Here is a 16,106-nt window from a genome sequence, read left to right as displayed (position 1 = left end):
GACCGGGCATTATCAGTCCACTTCACAAGTGTGGCTTCAACCACAGGTGCTTTCCGCATGCACGCTCGTTTTCCGTCTCCGTCACTCGCAGTCGTGACTGTTTTGTATGAGCAAACTGCACAAGGTTGCCTGAGGAGCACCAAGTTTTGCTGCTGCATCTCGTCGGCTCGTTTTTGGCAGTTTGTCATAAGCTTCGAGGAGACTACGTTTTTCACTGAGAGAAAATTACTTTCTTTTTCCCCCATCGTGATTTCAGTGTGCACGGCAGCACCAGCCTCAGGTAGCCAGCCAAAAGCATAAGGGTTAGTGCAAGGCAAGAACTGTAGCATGGGAGTAAAGTGGTAAAAATTTGAAGATAATGAAATTATTGTAGTTTTAAACTTTAAAAACTTTTTTTGTATGAAAAGACCCCAAATAAACACTGTAAGTGGACTAATTTATTACTCTAAGGGATTTATTTTAAACATTGGTATAGGAATGATTCTGTCTGCGGCTGATCCTTTCTAACTGTAATCACTATGCACAATCTTTTCTTTCAATGACGCCCTCATTACACCATCATGAAGTCTGAATTCCTGTTGGCGCTGACTTTGTGATGAGCTACTATATTAGATCAAACTGGGCATACAACTACAGTGATGTCATACTGTATCGTCATGTTTTTGTTCACTTGCTTTTTGCAGCAGATTGACCTGAAGTAAAGTCAAAAATTCAGTTTCAAAGTATCAGTCTAATTATTGAATTTATAATAAATTTGTTAAATGAATAAATAAGTCACAGGTATTTGAAACACATTGACAGTTCAGGCCTTGTCACACTGACTGAAAAACGCCTTTGATAGCTTTGTAGCATTACATAAAGTATAATATTGACATTTACAGTTACACACTGTACATTACCTCACTGAGATTATAGTTAGGATGTGATGGTCCTCTCAGTGTCTCAAAATACCAATGAATGTGAATGAATGTGCTGTGGTTCATTGATGGTGACCCTTCAGCTTTATGTCATTGTGGTTGTCTTGTGTTCTGCCATGACACAGTAGCTCTCAGCTTTTTAAATACAATTTGACACTTAAGTGAAATTAAGAAACTCCAAGATACAAGAAGTATTGATTCCCTGAAAATAGTATGAAATTAAGTTAATAGTTAAGTTAATAGAAGTTAATAGTTTGCATTGTAGTGCACAGTAAGATAATATCTGCTGTCATACTACCTATCATACTTATCTGCCACGGCTCTGCTGCAAAAAGGCCTGCATACCTTTCAGCTCTGTGTTTACTTAGCCTTTACTGTGTCATGCAGGTGGAAATGCTAAGCTTAAAGTAGCTCTAGTGAAACTCTGCTGGCCCCCCGCTAGCAGTCTATTTGTATTTATCACTGTGTCCTCTAGTAGTCCATCCTATGCTGCCATGGGTCTCTTGTCGCTCTGAGCAAAACTTCACTTAAGATGGGTAGTTAGTGCCTGTTCCCTTGGCATTTTAATGCAGATTAATTACTTTCCCTGGCCCAAGCAATCCATTTTTGTTTGTTTGTGGATGTTTTTAGCTTTTTCTTGACCTTGGGGTGAAGAAAGAGAGAAAGAAAAAGAGAGGGGAAGAAAAAAAAGCCCTCCACAGTAGACTTATACCCTCAATTTAATAGCCGAGTGAGGTGTTTCTCCAGCATCATCAGATCAATGGAGAGTAAATAGCCCACACTTCTTGTTTCACAGTGCAGTATTGATCTTTTCCTCAGCCTCGGCTTCCCTTTCCCCGGCATCTCGTGTCTTTCAACCCCTGGGACTGTGCTGATTGCCATAGATTGGACAAGCTAACAAGCGCATGATGAGGAACCAGGCTTTCTTTTCTTCTCATAGGCTGTTTCATTTTTTTCTTTGTGGCACTGGCATGAACACACACAGACAGACAGACAGACATACACACAGGGACTTAAAAACATCAGATCTACACAGCTCAGCGCCATAAAGGAGTATGCTGTTTCTTTCTTGTTCCCTCTGTTGTTCACGTTGTTCTGTCTTCATCTACTCTGAGAGGATCTACTGTAGCTGTGCCTGTCTTTGGGATGTTAGCCAGGCTGATGGAGTATATCAACTTAACTACAGAGTACAGAGCTACTCAGAGATACAGTGTGTTTCTCCACCTCACTGGGAACTTAATTTTTTTTTTTTCCAGCTGGCACCGCATTTGTTCCAGAATCTTCCATCGTCTCTGAAAATATCTCAAGTGGCCTGCGGAGAGCGACACACTCTGTTTGCGCTGGAGGACGGCAGTGTGGCGGCATGTGGGTAAGTTCAGTGTCAACGCAGCAGACAGTTTGCCGAAGTCCAGACCTGCGGGGGATAGGAGGAGAGATGAGGAGGCAAACCCCTCCCCACACATCCCAACCCCCCTGATATTACTTCATAGGCAAATTACGGTCAGGGGAAAGATCGAAGGGTTGTGCGCACTTGTGTGTGCGCGTAACATTGACAAGAAGTCACTGGGTATTTAAACTTCACCTTTTCCGTGTACGTGGGGGTGCATTTATTCGCATGTATGTGCGCACACGCTTGTGTTTGCATGTCTCTTGGTTTCTGCTCAGTATGCAAAGTTGTAATAAATCTTGTTGAGAGTGGGCAAGAGAGCTGCATGTGCTGCTGGGTGGCTCAGGATCAATATGAAGTATGTTTATTGAATCCAATAGTTGTGTTTGTGGAGAAGGGGAATAAACCAGCTGGAATAAGTGATCAGATGTGCTTTTAAGGCTCATTACCATCCTGTTGGGCATATAGATCTGCTTTTAAACAGCCCTGTGGATTGGACAAGTTTATGCTTGAACACAGCCAGCATGATGAAGTTGCATATTTCAGCATTGTATTTGATCACCTACTTAGTATTTCCAAGATTTACTTTTTTTTCCTTCCACAAACTTTAAATGACTTTTCGCAAGCAACTTGTTCAGCTTTTATTTAGCTACTTAAATGTGGACTTGTTACTAAAATTAGCTCTGTTTAGTCTTTTATTTACGTTTTCTTTAAGGTTTGTTTTTAAGCCTGATAATATGGCCAATATATTCTGGATTGAGGAAGAATTATAATAATGTTTTGGTCTGCTATTTCTTTTTTTTTTTTCTTTGTTTTGCCTGATAATATGAGCAACCATCTGAGAGGATTGAGCCCATATGAACTACAACTTGTCATTAAAACTGAGAATAAAAAGTTTAAATGACGATGTTCATAGTCAAATCTGGTCAGTTTAGGTGTTAGGAAAATCAGTAAATTATTTTCTACAGTGAATTCTGAATAGGAAACTACATTACAGCCACTATAGTGAAGATGGATGTTTGTGTGCATGGGTCTGTGAATTATTCCTTAAAATTAAATCAGACAATATATTTATCGAAATTAGTATCTGATCAGTAAAATACTTAATAGTATAAATACTAATAGAATAAACAAACAGGAAAATGCATCTCAAACATACAGCAATGGTTTAGCGTTGATTCACAGTATTTAGTCTTTGTGTTAATTATTGAAAGATGAGTTGGTGGTGGGCTGAGTCTTGTCTTTTACTGACAGGAGTTAAATTATATTCAGATATGGCTTGACAGAGTAATTAGGAGGAGTGTCAGGCCCTTCTGCCATAAAAAAACTGTTGCAAACAATTAAATCCTAAAACAAGCTAGTGAGCTAATAAAAAGGATGACAAAGTCGCAGCATGAGGAGAAAGTGATGCATTCAGTTCAGTCAGGAGTAAAAACAGTATTTAAAATAAGTTAAGTTTGATCTGACAACTTTAGTTTTCGTTCACTTGTCCAAATCCAAAATATCACTTATGTAATATTCTCACTAAAGTTATCAATACCAAAAGTGGTAATCCAGCTTACTTGCAAGCACACATATGTCTCTCCCCCATTCCTCTTTCTCTCCTTGGCTCCCTGTGTTTGCATGTGATATTTTAGGCGACTCTGGGAGGGATGACAGTTCTAACTAGGCCTATTAGGTAACCCTCAGGGTGCCCTCAGCACTGATTTGAGCACCATTAATTTTCTATTATGGAGTGCTAAAGATGTGCCCCTGCACAGTCATTCACCTGGCTTATTGAGTCTCGCACACACCAATTGTGGACTTTTCCAGGGCAGTGTTGCTGAAGGTTTAGTGCGACCCCTCTGGGGAGCTAATTTATTATTTGCAGATATTGATCTGGCAGGGTAGGCCAGCCAAGCCATGGCCGATGTTGACTCTGCTCTGGCCTGTGGCGACTTTAACCCTTTCCAGACTGGAGCAGACACACACTAGATGGATGGTCAGTGGCTGGAGTCGCTGCTGTTAGTAGTTCTCTCAATTCCTTTGCTTGTTCATTGAAATGAGGGGCTGATGGAAGTAATTTGCAATAAGGAGAGGATAGATTTTATCTTTCTGGATGTGGACCTTGTTTTTTCTTTGCTAACAGACATACACACACATAAAGAGACATGCACACACACACACACACACACACACACACACACACACACACACACACACAGTCTGGCCTGTCCAAGGGAAATAAAATCACAGTTAAGAGGAAGGAAAACAAATTTAGAAGGTCAGACAAAACATTTATCAAGCTGTGCGTGTCTGGTGGGTAAATAACAGAGGGACAGTAAAGGGCATGACTCTGAAACCGCCAGATAACCACAGCAGATCATCACACACAGTCTCAAGATTCACTGCAGAGAACGGATATTTCTCAGAGGGTTGCCTTCAGAGCATTTGCTAATATTCTCTCTCCTGTATTGCTGTTTTATTTCGGACATTAAACTGAGACAAATAGCCTGTATCACACATCTTATTGTACCTCTTCAATTTCAGCAGTGTAGATACTGAAGTCTTACAGAATAGGTATTAACGTATTTTTTTTTAAGAACATTGTCTAAACAATCTAAACCATACATATTTGAGAGTGTCATTTCAAGCAGAAATAATCCTGCTCAATCATATGATATGATGTAACAGAAAATATGTTGAGCCAAAAACTTGATGCTGTATTAAATAAAATATCCAGATGTGGTTTTTGTGTATGCGTACAGAAAGTATGCCTATAGGGAGATTGTCTAGTATGCTATTGATGTCCTTATTCTGCACAAACACACACACACAGTATAAACCTGGTCTCCAGCACTGGTAGTAGTCAGACACACACACACACACACACACACACACACACACACACACACACACACACACACACACTCTTATGCCCAGGGACCAATAAGTTGCTTCCCACAGGCCTCCTCAAGGCCCTGCTACAACCTCAGACTCAGCTTAGCCCGTCCCAACCCTAATTGGTATTTAATGCTCTCACTGAACCTCAGAGGTCAAACACCAGTGTGTGTTTGTGTGTGCGTGTTAGTGTTTGTGTAAGGGTGCTGAGCCAAGTATGTCACAGGAGGTATTACCAAGAAAGGGCAAAGAGGAAAGCTCCACACTGCACAACTATGGGGGTGTCCTGTGATGACTGCTGGGTAGCGTGAATGGAAGGTGAATGATGATAGATGTCCGGAGAGGAATTATGGAGGATAATAGACCACCATTTTCCTTTATACTGGTTGTTATGATAGCATTTTACCTGATCTTTATGGCCTAGAACATAAAATAAAGGTCAGGAAATTTCCCAGGGATGAAAGTGCCTTCAACCAATCCAAATTTGTCCATACTCCCTCTGTAAAGGCGATTTCATGGTTGACAAGCCTGTCTCTTGTTGAATTTGGCGTAACCTCAGAAGTTGGCCCATATTCATCTTCCATATTCATGTGAGTCACTGAAACTGAGGTGGAGGTCAGAGAGAAGACACCGCTGATGAGGAAACATGGTGGAGTGGATTTTCCACTGTTTTGCTGCGTAGTCTCTGCTAATGCTGTTATGAAAGAGTGGGCAACCCGCCCACGGAGCCCTGACGGGGAGGAAGACAGAGGGAGGAAGCCACCTCACGCTCCCTTTGTCTCGTTCCATGCCACTTCCAAAACTCAATTGTCTGCCTTCTGCCAGAGACCACAGACTGCGGAGATGCTCCTCGCAGCTGTCTAAACTCAGGGAGAGGAAAGCAGAAAGGTTGCAAGTAAAGATGGAGGGGGCTAAAATGCAGGAAATGGGGACATATAAGATATTTGTGATTTGTGATTTTCTGGCATATTATTCAGCGTCTTATCTATCAGATCAGTCTGTTCTGAATAACACAGCATAGTGAGAGGTAGCCATTTTTATGCTGTGTCTTTTAAATATGTAATTATCAGACTTGATCTGCTCTCAGCTGTGCGAGATAAGTCCAGCATCTGGACAAGTCCAGACTGATTGAATATGAAGAGGCACGCCTTGATTGAACATAAAGAAAGGGTGGAAATTTTACATCCAGCTTTGTTTACTAAAAATGGTACATGCTCTTGGTTTATCATGAATGATGATTTTTTTTTCCATTGGATTTACATCAATTACAGAGCTTTGGAACCTGTGCCATTACAAATTGCTCTATATGTAAAAGGAGTAAATGTGGTTCTAAAGCAACACAGTTGTCAATAAGCATCAAGCAGCCGTCGCTGACGTGCCTGCTGTCTCATCAGTAATCAGGCCAATCTGTTTTAGCAGAAAATGGCCATACACGGCGCAGCATTGATGGAAATGTCTCATTTTAACTTCATGGTGCTTTGAGAAGGCAAAGCAAATCAGCAAATGTTCATGAATTTGACAGCAGAAGCGTGGAAATTCTATGACAACTAGTTGGATTCGGTGAGCTGAGTGCCAGCACTTTGCATTAAGTTACACTAAGCACTAATTGGATGCTACCTGGCTCTACATCACTAGCAGCCCTGAACAGGATCAGGATCTGGCTCCGACTAACAGCAAGCTCTCTGGTGTTGCTGGCTGATTACCCTTAGCAAAGGGAAAACCGAAACGATGATGAGAAAAAAATCCCTTCTCTTCTCTCGCACAAGCCCTTGGCCCTGTTGGCAGTCTGCAGGCTTTTTGATTTTTCCTGATGTCCCTGAAATTGATTTTCAGCCATGATTGCATCGCCTCTCTGAGGATAATCAAAGATTTTAAATAATTGCTGCAGTATGACTGTACAATGGGGAATAACAGGAATAGTGGCTACTTCCCCTTGCTGTCATCTATAGAATAATTTTAGCTGAGCACTACAGTATGACTTCACAACATACCTCTCAAATGGTTCCCAGTTGTAAGCATGACACCATTTGTTTCAAAGGACATGCCTTATAAAATCCTATAATGACAAAACATACCGTGGTGATGTCACAGCTACGGAAATCTGTCTAACTTTGTCATTGAAAACTATTATGCAGGTAGTTAATATGTAATCAGTCATTATTTTTCTTTCAGATTTGCGAGAGGAAAAAATCAAACTCTCAATAAAAAATGACGTCTCTTATCCTACGTGATTCGTACACAGTTGAATCAGCCATGGAAATAAAAAGCTGATGTCCTCTGAATCTCTGCTACGCAAGCTTGACAACACATCAGTTCTCAGTAACATTTTCCCCGCTTAATCTTGCTGTCATTGATTTAAAAACATCCTGAGGAAGTCGTTTTGTTCTGTTACTCCTGGCTGCCTTGTATAAGAGAGACATCACCATCCTGGAGCCACCCTTTTGTGCCACAGTGAAAGATGGTCTCTCGTTTAAAGCGGGAATGTAACCAGTGTTTGCAAGGGGAGAAACAGATTGATTAGAGGGGGAGGGAAGATTAATAAGCTGCACAGGGCAGTTATGACACCCATTGTTTCACACATGCCCTGTAGAGGTGTGCCTCCCAAAATGCATCATTGTGTAAAATATTGACCTAAAGCATATCATTACTCTCTTTCTTGTATGTGCTTGCTTTGCTCTCCGAAGGAGCCGTCTAAACAGTAATAAACTGTTCTTGGCCTTTTTTTATTTTTCAAGAAAACTGTGCCGGCTCCTTGAACAAAAAGTATATATACATTATGTACTGAATCTTTTGTCAGAACAGACCCAAAATCCTGTCATGTACCTAGAGAGCAGAAACAGGGGCACTCAAAACAGGCAGAGGCAATAACCTTGAGCTGAGGCCGACGCAACGTCACACAAAAACAAGTTCACTTACTTGCTAGCTTTTTTTAGCAAAACAAAGGAGCATTGCAGATATTTTAAAACATGAATGAGCCCAAATTAATATGATATAGGTTGTATATATTCTATCAATTAAAAGGAAGTTACAAACCAAGCTTTTATTCATCTATTTATTTTAATTCCTTTATGCTCCATCTACATCTTGAACATTTGTACACTAGACAATCATGGGTTCACAACAGCAGATGTTTGCTTTTAAATGGAGTTAGCACTGGCTCCTCTGTTACTTCAAAGGGTGTTGTTATATGGATTTTTTTTTTTTTTTTGCATTAGGTTGCCTTAATGTTGTCAGCAAGTTCCTGTCTCACTAACTCTATTTTGAGTCAATTAATCTAAAACTTTACTATTCGCTCAGCTTATTGTGTCTGCTTTTTTGTGGTTCTTAAAGGGATAACTTGATTTTTTTTTTTTAAGTGGGCTTGTATAAGGTACTTATCCATAGTCAGATTACCTACAGTAGATGGCAGCTGGCCCGCTCCCACTTTGGAGAAGCAGGCTGGAGTAACGCCACTATTTTTTTCTCGCAGAACGCAGGAGCTGCTGGTCTACCACTCCTTCCAATAGCTGCTTTGTCCGTTTACTTTGTGACTTCGGTGAATCAGAACTAACCCTCTGAAACACCAAAGTCACACAATGACACCAACAAAGTAAACGATTGATGCGGTGGTAGACCAGCTACTCTACTGTCTTGCGAGGTAAAATTACTGTTCTTGTCAGAGGAGTCTGGTGGCTTTAAAGAGAGCATAAATAAAGGGTTCAGGAGTCATGAAAATATTGTGAACACAGTACACACTTAAACTGATATTGATTTTTTAAGGTGGTTAAAATGTGTTTTTCTGCTGCCCCTACAGAACATTGCTTTGTTTCTGTGACATACCCCTGTCTGCTTCTCCGAACTGGGCCATGCTTGACTGCCCTCTACTGTAGGCAATACACTGACTATGAAAAAGTATTTCAAACAACCCCACTTCAAAAAAAATCCAAACTGTCCCATTAAAGGACAAGTGTGTAGGATTTAGGGGGATATATCGAATGTTATGTAATAAGTGTATTTTCTTTAGTGTAATCATATGAAAAATAAGAATAGCAGTGTTTTCCTTATCTTAGGAGTAGCTGTTTATATCTTAATAGAGACTGTTCCTTGTTTATGTTTGCCATGTTTACGGTCATGTTTCTACAGTAGCTCAGAATGGACCTACCAAACACTGGCTCTAGATAGGGCCATTCACGTTTTCACATTAGCCATCATAGTTAGAAGCCCATCTGCAACGAGCAGTGTAAGGAAAACACAGATTTGTAACGTGAAACTGCTTTATTCAGTGCTTTTAGTGGTTTACATGACTGGCTTCATTTGTTTTGGAGAGTAAGAGATCTCCTGAATGCCTGACTCTTAAGTTGTCAGGGAATAAAAGTGAGCACACATTAGCATGTGGTGGGCCAGCTGCCTGTCTCCTACATCCCAAACAGTGTCAGAGATACACTTATTTGTAACCTGAAACTGCTTCATTCACTGTTTTTAGCGGTTTAAATCACCAGGCGCATTTATTTTTGTGGATAATTCGGCTCCTAGTGAAAACTTCCCTAACAATGAACACTGAAGAAACTCCAGCTTGGAGAAGTATCAGCATGTTGCAAACTGAAATCCTCACTGCTAGACGCCACCTAATCCCCCTAAATCTTGCATACTTCACCTTTTAGGTATCTTAAAAATTTCAAAAATAAATCTTCTTCCCTACCAACAACTGCTTTGGATTTGATGCCACTGTTTTGTGTGATTTTTAACTTGACTTGAGTAGAGAGCTTACTTTCTCAAGAGTAAAGCTTCATATTCTTTGTATTATGTACAGACCACATACAGCATTGCAGTCTGACTTGGAAAACACTGAACTTGTATTTTAACACTAGAAAAGGTCTACAGAAATGACAAAGGGGAACAGTGTGAACAACACATGAGTACAAGGACAACTACTAAGGATAGTTATCCTACTAAGGATAACTACACATTAATTGATTGTCCACGTACTCATGAGTGCAGCATTATACCGAGGCACAATTGTTAGTCACGAAGATACATGATAGACATACAGTTAGACTAAAATACCTGTGTGTGTTGCTCTGTTTAAAAGTAGGTGAAGGGAAATAAAGATAGTAGGGGCCATTTATATAACGTTGGAGGCGTGTTGCAATGGATTAGGGATGGCATTTAGGCTTTTAATAGACAAAATGAAATCACAGCAGAAGAAAATAAAACTATTACAATCAGGGTTCTTTTAAGGTATTGTAATTATAACAAACAATTGGATTAACCTACCACATTAACCATCAACAACTTTTGGATGCTGCCATGGAGGGGAAAATAATGCTTGGCACAACAAAAATCTTTCACGCAAAATGTTTTAAGTGCTAATGGCATTTCTGTATGAAGAGTGAAGTGTATTCCAATTAGTCAAATGGCAAAGCTTGATGTTATCTGAAAATTAGCTTTCATGTGAGATTTTCTACCCTTGTTTTTTTCTGTTACTTGCTGGAGGCATGGTTTTGTTCCCCTTTCTATTTAATTTGCTGTCAACCTGTTTTATTTATTTCTGTGGTTGCAGAAATTGCCTTTTGACCTTGATGATTACAAAAAGTAAGTGAATTGAAAAGGCACTGATATCGAGAATTCAGTGCGCTGATGCACAAGGTTATTCATCTTCCTACCTCGGTGCGGTTTCAGTTTTGCAGTGGTCAGATTTTAGTTCCCGCTTTGCTGTTTTCATTATCTTAAGAGGGCAGAGGAGAGCTTTTTGCAAGCGACCTTATAAACTTCCAATTTCCAATTCACTACACCAGCACATAGATATACCCACATACACACCACACCGTCTGCGACAGATACATGCCCCCTCCCACCACACATATACACACACTCATACTACAGACAACCTCTGTAACACGTGCGAGAAGTTGACATAACTCTATTTTTGGGTAACAAACACTATAAAACGAAACCAGGATCAATTGCTAGTGTAATAAAGTGGTTGCACATATAAATACTTACCCACAAAGTGGATTTTGTGTTAAGTTACTTTTTAATAACAGAATATGGGGAGCATCTGCAGTCATGCATGTGTACAAGTATTGTTTTTTTAATATCACGCCACCAAACAAATGCATGTAAGGACAATATATGAATTTAAAAGATAACTGATACCAGTTTTCAGATGAGCTGTGCTTCGTTTTACAGCTCATCTTCCTCTTTCCTCTCTACCTCACAATCTGGTGCTCTCTTGCTCTCTCTCTCTGACTCACACACGCACACGCAGTATAGCCATATCACTTTTGACACCTGTAAAATATGGAAGTAATGATGTCTACAGTGGATGAATGGCTGAACAAGCATGCAATAGGGCTATATAGCACCATGTTCACCTTGGGGTCACTCATTCGATTCAGGGGCTGCTAGGTAGTGATCAGAAATCATTTCCATCTAATGGCGGAGTAGAAGAGACGGAACCTGGCAAATGGCGTCTCAATGGTCCCTGGGCTCTTGGTTTCCTTCATAATACAGAATAAACCATTAAACCCACAACTGCTCCCTTTACCTGCTGCTGTAGTGCACACATCCTCGGGAGTGAATTTAGTGGTGGTGGTAGTCTTTATGTATGAGTAAGTGTGCCTACAACAAAACGGAGTTTATCTTACGCTTTTTATCTTGGTGACAGATCATTCAATCGTGTGTTTACAGTCATACTGCACCTCTTTCTTTCTCTACTGTACTGTTGGCAACCATTTCTGGTTGCTGGAGAATAGTGTGTCATGATTCTACAGCAAGTGAGCAGACATGTCAACACTTTAAGATGACTCTCTGCGGTGTCTACATGGATACCTGTAAAAAAGATTTGGCTGTCGTATCAAATTTTCCTCAACATGTAGGTTCATGTTCACCATCCCTGAAATACTTAAGTAGTTTGTTCTCTATCTGTCACACCAGTGTTCATGTTTCACTGGCATCACAGGTCACTCGTCCGGCACAATCTGTTGACAAAAAATTCAGTATTTTTCCTTTTAGTTAAAATAGTTAATTATATAAGAAGTTCAATCAAATCAAAATTGGATTTGCAAGTTGTTGTGAGGGTCATAACATTTCTATTTTTGTATTATTCATTAAAGTTTTAAGCTGATAATTCCATATTATCCACCTATTTTTGTGATTGTGAATCTTTAATAATGGACAGTTACCTATTTGCGTGAGGATATAATATAATAGGCTATACATATTATTTAATATGTATAGTATACAAACATGTATGTAGTAAACTGTGCTGAATGTACAGCAAATGAAAGGAAGGTAAGGCGGCTTTAGGGTGAGCAATAAAAGAGAAGCTGATTTGGGCTCTCCAGTGTTTCACTGTTTTCTCTGCTGCTCTTTCAAGCTTAGAGAGGCCCGGTGGGGGCTGGAGTGTGTGAGGCTGGAGTGCAGGGAGCACGGGGCACTGTGTAGGCCGAGGCTCAGCATCTGCCAGCCCAGACTGTCCGTGGTTTGTTCCTTTTCCAGCACATTCTTACGTAATTATCTGTGATAAACTCCTCTGCAGTCAAGCCACAAATCCACGTCAGAGGCCTGGCTTACCGAACAACTCTGAGAAAGCCACATGCACAGAGGGCCTTGAAGAGCACACACACACACACACACACACACACACACACATGTATAGAGACACACAAATGTGCATTCTCACACACCTACTCACACTTAGATTCACACAAACAAAACTTTGGGCTGCGCTGTCAAGTGGGTTTTGTATTTTGGAGCCAAAGAAGGGAGGGTATAATCCTGGCTGCCACATTGACACTCAGCAGAGTTCAGCAGACTTCAGTGGTTCCTGTCGTGCCCAGCACTTTCCCCTCTCAACACTAAGTTCCTCAAAGTCCCCATGACAAAGAACCTGCTGATACACTCTACTATGCCAGAATCGGCACTACAAGAAGTCCTGCCTCTACTTCCTGGCTGTGAGCAGCTTTGAGTAGTCAACAGACAGAAGTGAGGGTTATGTTGTTCAGTATATTCTGACCTCCTCTTGTGTCTCTCCTATCGCTTACCTTGGAGACATTATTTATATCGGTATAATTAGCCATCCATGCATGCACGTTGTTAAGATAATCATATTTTGTACCATATTTTGCTACAAATTGGGGCACAAAAATGAAGAACAATGGCCTGGTTTTGAGTTCAAAGAAATAATAACCATATTATTTTCTTGCCATGTTTTTTTTACACGGGTTCTTGGATCTTCGTTTTGCTGTGTATTATCTAGTCTGATGCCAGCAGAACAGGGGCAGGGGATGACAATGGAGTGGTGTACTGCGGAAGACTGAAGGCTGTGCCAGCAGGATAAGAGAGAGTGAAAAACAGAGGAGGGTGGGGGGTTTCATTAGCATAACTAGCGGGATGCCCAGAACCTTTCTGGAGTGGCATGTTTACGGCAGCAAGCTTGGCAAGAGCACACTCATTTTATAGGGTTTATTAAGGAGACAAGGGGAGGCACAAGCAGGATTTGGGATATTGTCGGTTTGTGTGTTTATGTGTTTGCACTTGCATGCCTATGTGTGTGCAAGTGAGCGTCTGCTTGTGCGTTTGGCTGTTTTGTTTGCATGTGTGGGGTCCTAGAGGAGGTGCGCTTGGTTTCAGTGGCTGTGTGGCGGCATCTAGTCCAACTACTTTTACATGTTTGTATTTTGGCTTAAGTGCCCTTTAAAAGCAATGAAATAGAAAGTGCATTCATAAGCCAATCCTCAAGAATGATCCCATTTCAGAGGAGAAGAGAATGGGGCTCTTTGTTGTGCTCTGGATCCTTTCATCTCTCTGAGGTCATTTTCACAGAGCAAACAGGGAGACTCATTATCAACCTGCACCTGAGAGGTCAGAACCTGAACTCCCCCCCCCTCCCTCTCTCCCTGTCCACCCCCTCCCTCCCTGTAGCGGTGCCTCCGCTCACTGCTACCCCTGGTCCGCACTCGGGTTTATTAGCGCAGAACATCTTTTCCAGTGACTGAGCTTGCCCTTATTGTCTACAGCGGTCAGGGTCAAGTCAAGGGCGCTCAGCCTAGATTGGAATCATTTGTCACATGGTCCCGGACTGGAGCTGATTTCAGCAGAGGCCAGGGTGAGGTACACAGCGGTTCCAACGCCACCTCTGACACAGGGAGCAGGGGAGAGCAGCCACCGGACTACGCAGATGGCCTCAACATATTACACAGCCACTGCTTGCCAACAAAAGAGCCCCTCCTTTTCCCTTTTATGCTTGCAAATTTAAGGGGAATGAAATGGGAGACTGGATTGAGAACATAAATGGAACATGCTCTCTGGGTTGTCAGGACATATGCCTCCAAGTGTGGAGCCGTTTCTGGGACCTCTGTCTCCCTTTAACCGTCCAAAATTGCCACATGAGTGACCGTGATAATGACTGCACCTTTTAAGTCAGGAAGGAAAAAAACATTTCCGGCAGAGGACTTATTCCTTAAATGATGTAAACCGTGCAAAGTGTTGCAATTTGGTCTGGGAGTACAAGGAAGGTTTTTTTCCCCTCCACCTCTCTTCATGGTCAGCAGGAGCTTGCATGAACAATGGATCGTGCTGAGGTAGCATGTGGAAAATGACTTTAATACACCATATAGAATGGCTTATTGCTTTGGTCAATAGGACTGCAGTGAAGATGGTGTATTTTGCCGCTTGGGAAGGTTAGACCTGTCAAAGGGCCACAGTGACTGATACCCAGGCCCTGCTTATGAGGTCCGTAATGGGTGTGCACGTGTGTGTATGTGTGGTGGTGGTGGTGGTGGTGGTGGTGGTGGTGGGCTGACTGACAAGTAAAGTTATGAAGGTTACATATGACACACACCTTGCCATTAAGCTTAGATTAGTCCATATTTTTTTGCTTTTATATCTAAGGCTATTTCATACATTCCACAATAGGATGTCAAGGTGGCACTAAAAGTGCTACAGCATGAAAAAATGTGAAATAACAAATATTAACAGAACCCTGAATCAAATAAACAGTGTGATTTCAGCAACCTACTGAAGAAAAAAAAAGTGGAAATAGTGGGAAAACAAGGGGAAATGAAAGATTGAGCATCAGGCCATTTTAGCTTGTTTTCCCTCAGAGAGGGCAAGTGTGGAGGTGAAGGTCACAGAGAGACTAAGCACACAGCTCATAAACAGCACAGCTGGAGGAATCATTGAAATATAGCCCTTTGTTTTCTCGGGGCCGTAATTGGCCCTGGAGCCTTCTTCCCCTTCCTGCTCTCTCCGTCTCTCTCTCTCCGTCTCTCCCTTTCTCTGTACGTGTCTTGCACCAGCATGGTGCAGTTTAGAGACCCAGGCTGCAAAGGCTAATGACTTTGGGGTTAAAGGGCACACCTGCGGTCACAGAAACAATACACAATACAATAAATACAGAAAAACATAAACAAACATACTGGGAAATAACAGTCATAGCCATACAGCCCTCCCCCGTGCAGTTTTGGTTAGCTGAAACTGTGATTAATACGGTGATAATGTTGTTATATTTGATTATTCTTTGTATTATAGGTCAAGCAATATTATTTCAGATCATTTTTCCAAATTGAAATTGATTGAAGGTCAGCAGTAGGTTGTGTTTTCAACGCTATATGAGAGGCAAAGAAAATACTAATTTCACTGCTGTCAAAGGTCAGCCATATTTTATTTAAAAAAAATTCTCCTTCCACCAAACAACACGACATCGTCCTCATAGTTCACCGTGTTATGTAAAGCAGCGAAATGTTATGCTTTGTGCCCTTCTCGTAATTACTTCAGACAATGCTCTCACTAGCAAGAGGTCAGCTGATCTCTTCCTTTATTTTATCGTTACCCCCATCAGCATACTAGGTCGGTCCAGATCACCTGACCTAGACCAGGGAACACCCATGGGGTCAGTTTCAACAGCTGTCAAGGTCACCAAGCACTGTGGTATTCTACAT

General features: G+C 41.3%; 1 protein-coding gene across 2 annotated transcripts in view; it reads left to right on the top strand.

Moving 5' to 3' along the window:
- The window catches only part of LOC125889835 (probable E3 ubiquitin-protein ligase HERC2), a 322,212-nt gene that overhangs the window by 81,470 nt on the left and 224,636 nt on the right, over positions 1-16,106 (top strand). For both annotated transcript variants that reach the window (XM_049578034.1, XM_049578033.1), the window contains exon 5: positions 2,174-2,286. In XM_049578034.1, the coding sequence (XP_049433991.1) occupies positions 2,174-2,286 (113 nt within the window). The remainder of the gene's footprint in view (positions 1-2,173; positions 2,287-16,106) is intronic.

This window comes from Epinephelus fuscoguttatus, linkage group LG6, assembly GCF_011397635.1.
Source record: "Epinephelus fuscoguttatus linkage group LG6, E.fuscoguttatus.final_Chr_v1".
Taxonomy (NCBI): Eukaryota; Metazoa; Chordata; class Actinopteri; order Perciformes; family Serranidae; genus Epinephelus; species Epinephelus fuscoguttatus.
This window is presented reverse-complemented; position numbering and strand designations above follow the sequence as displayed.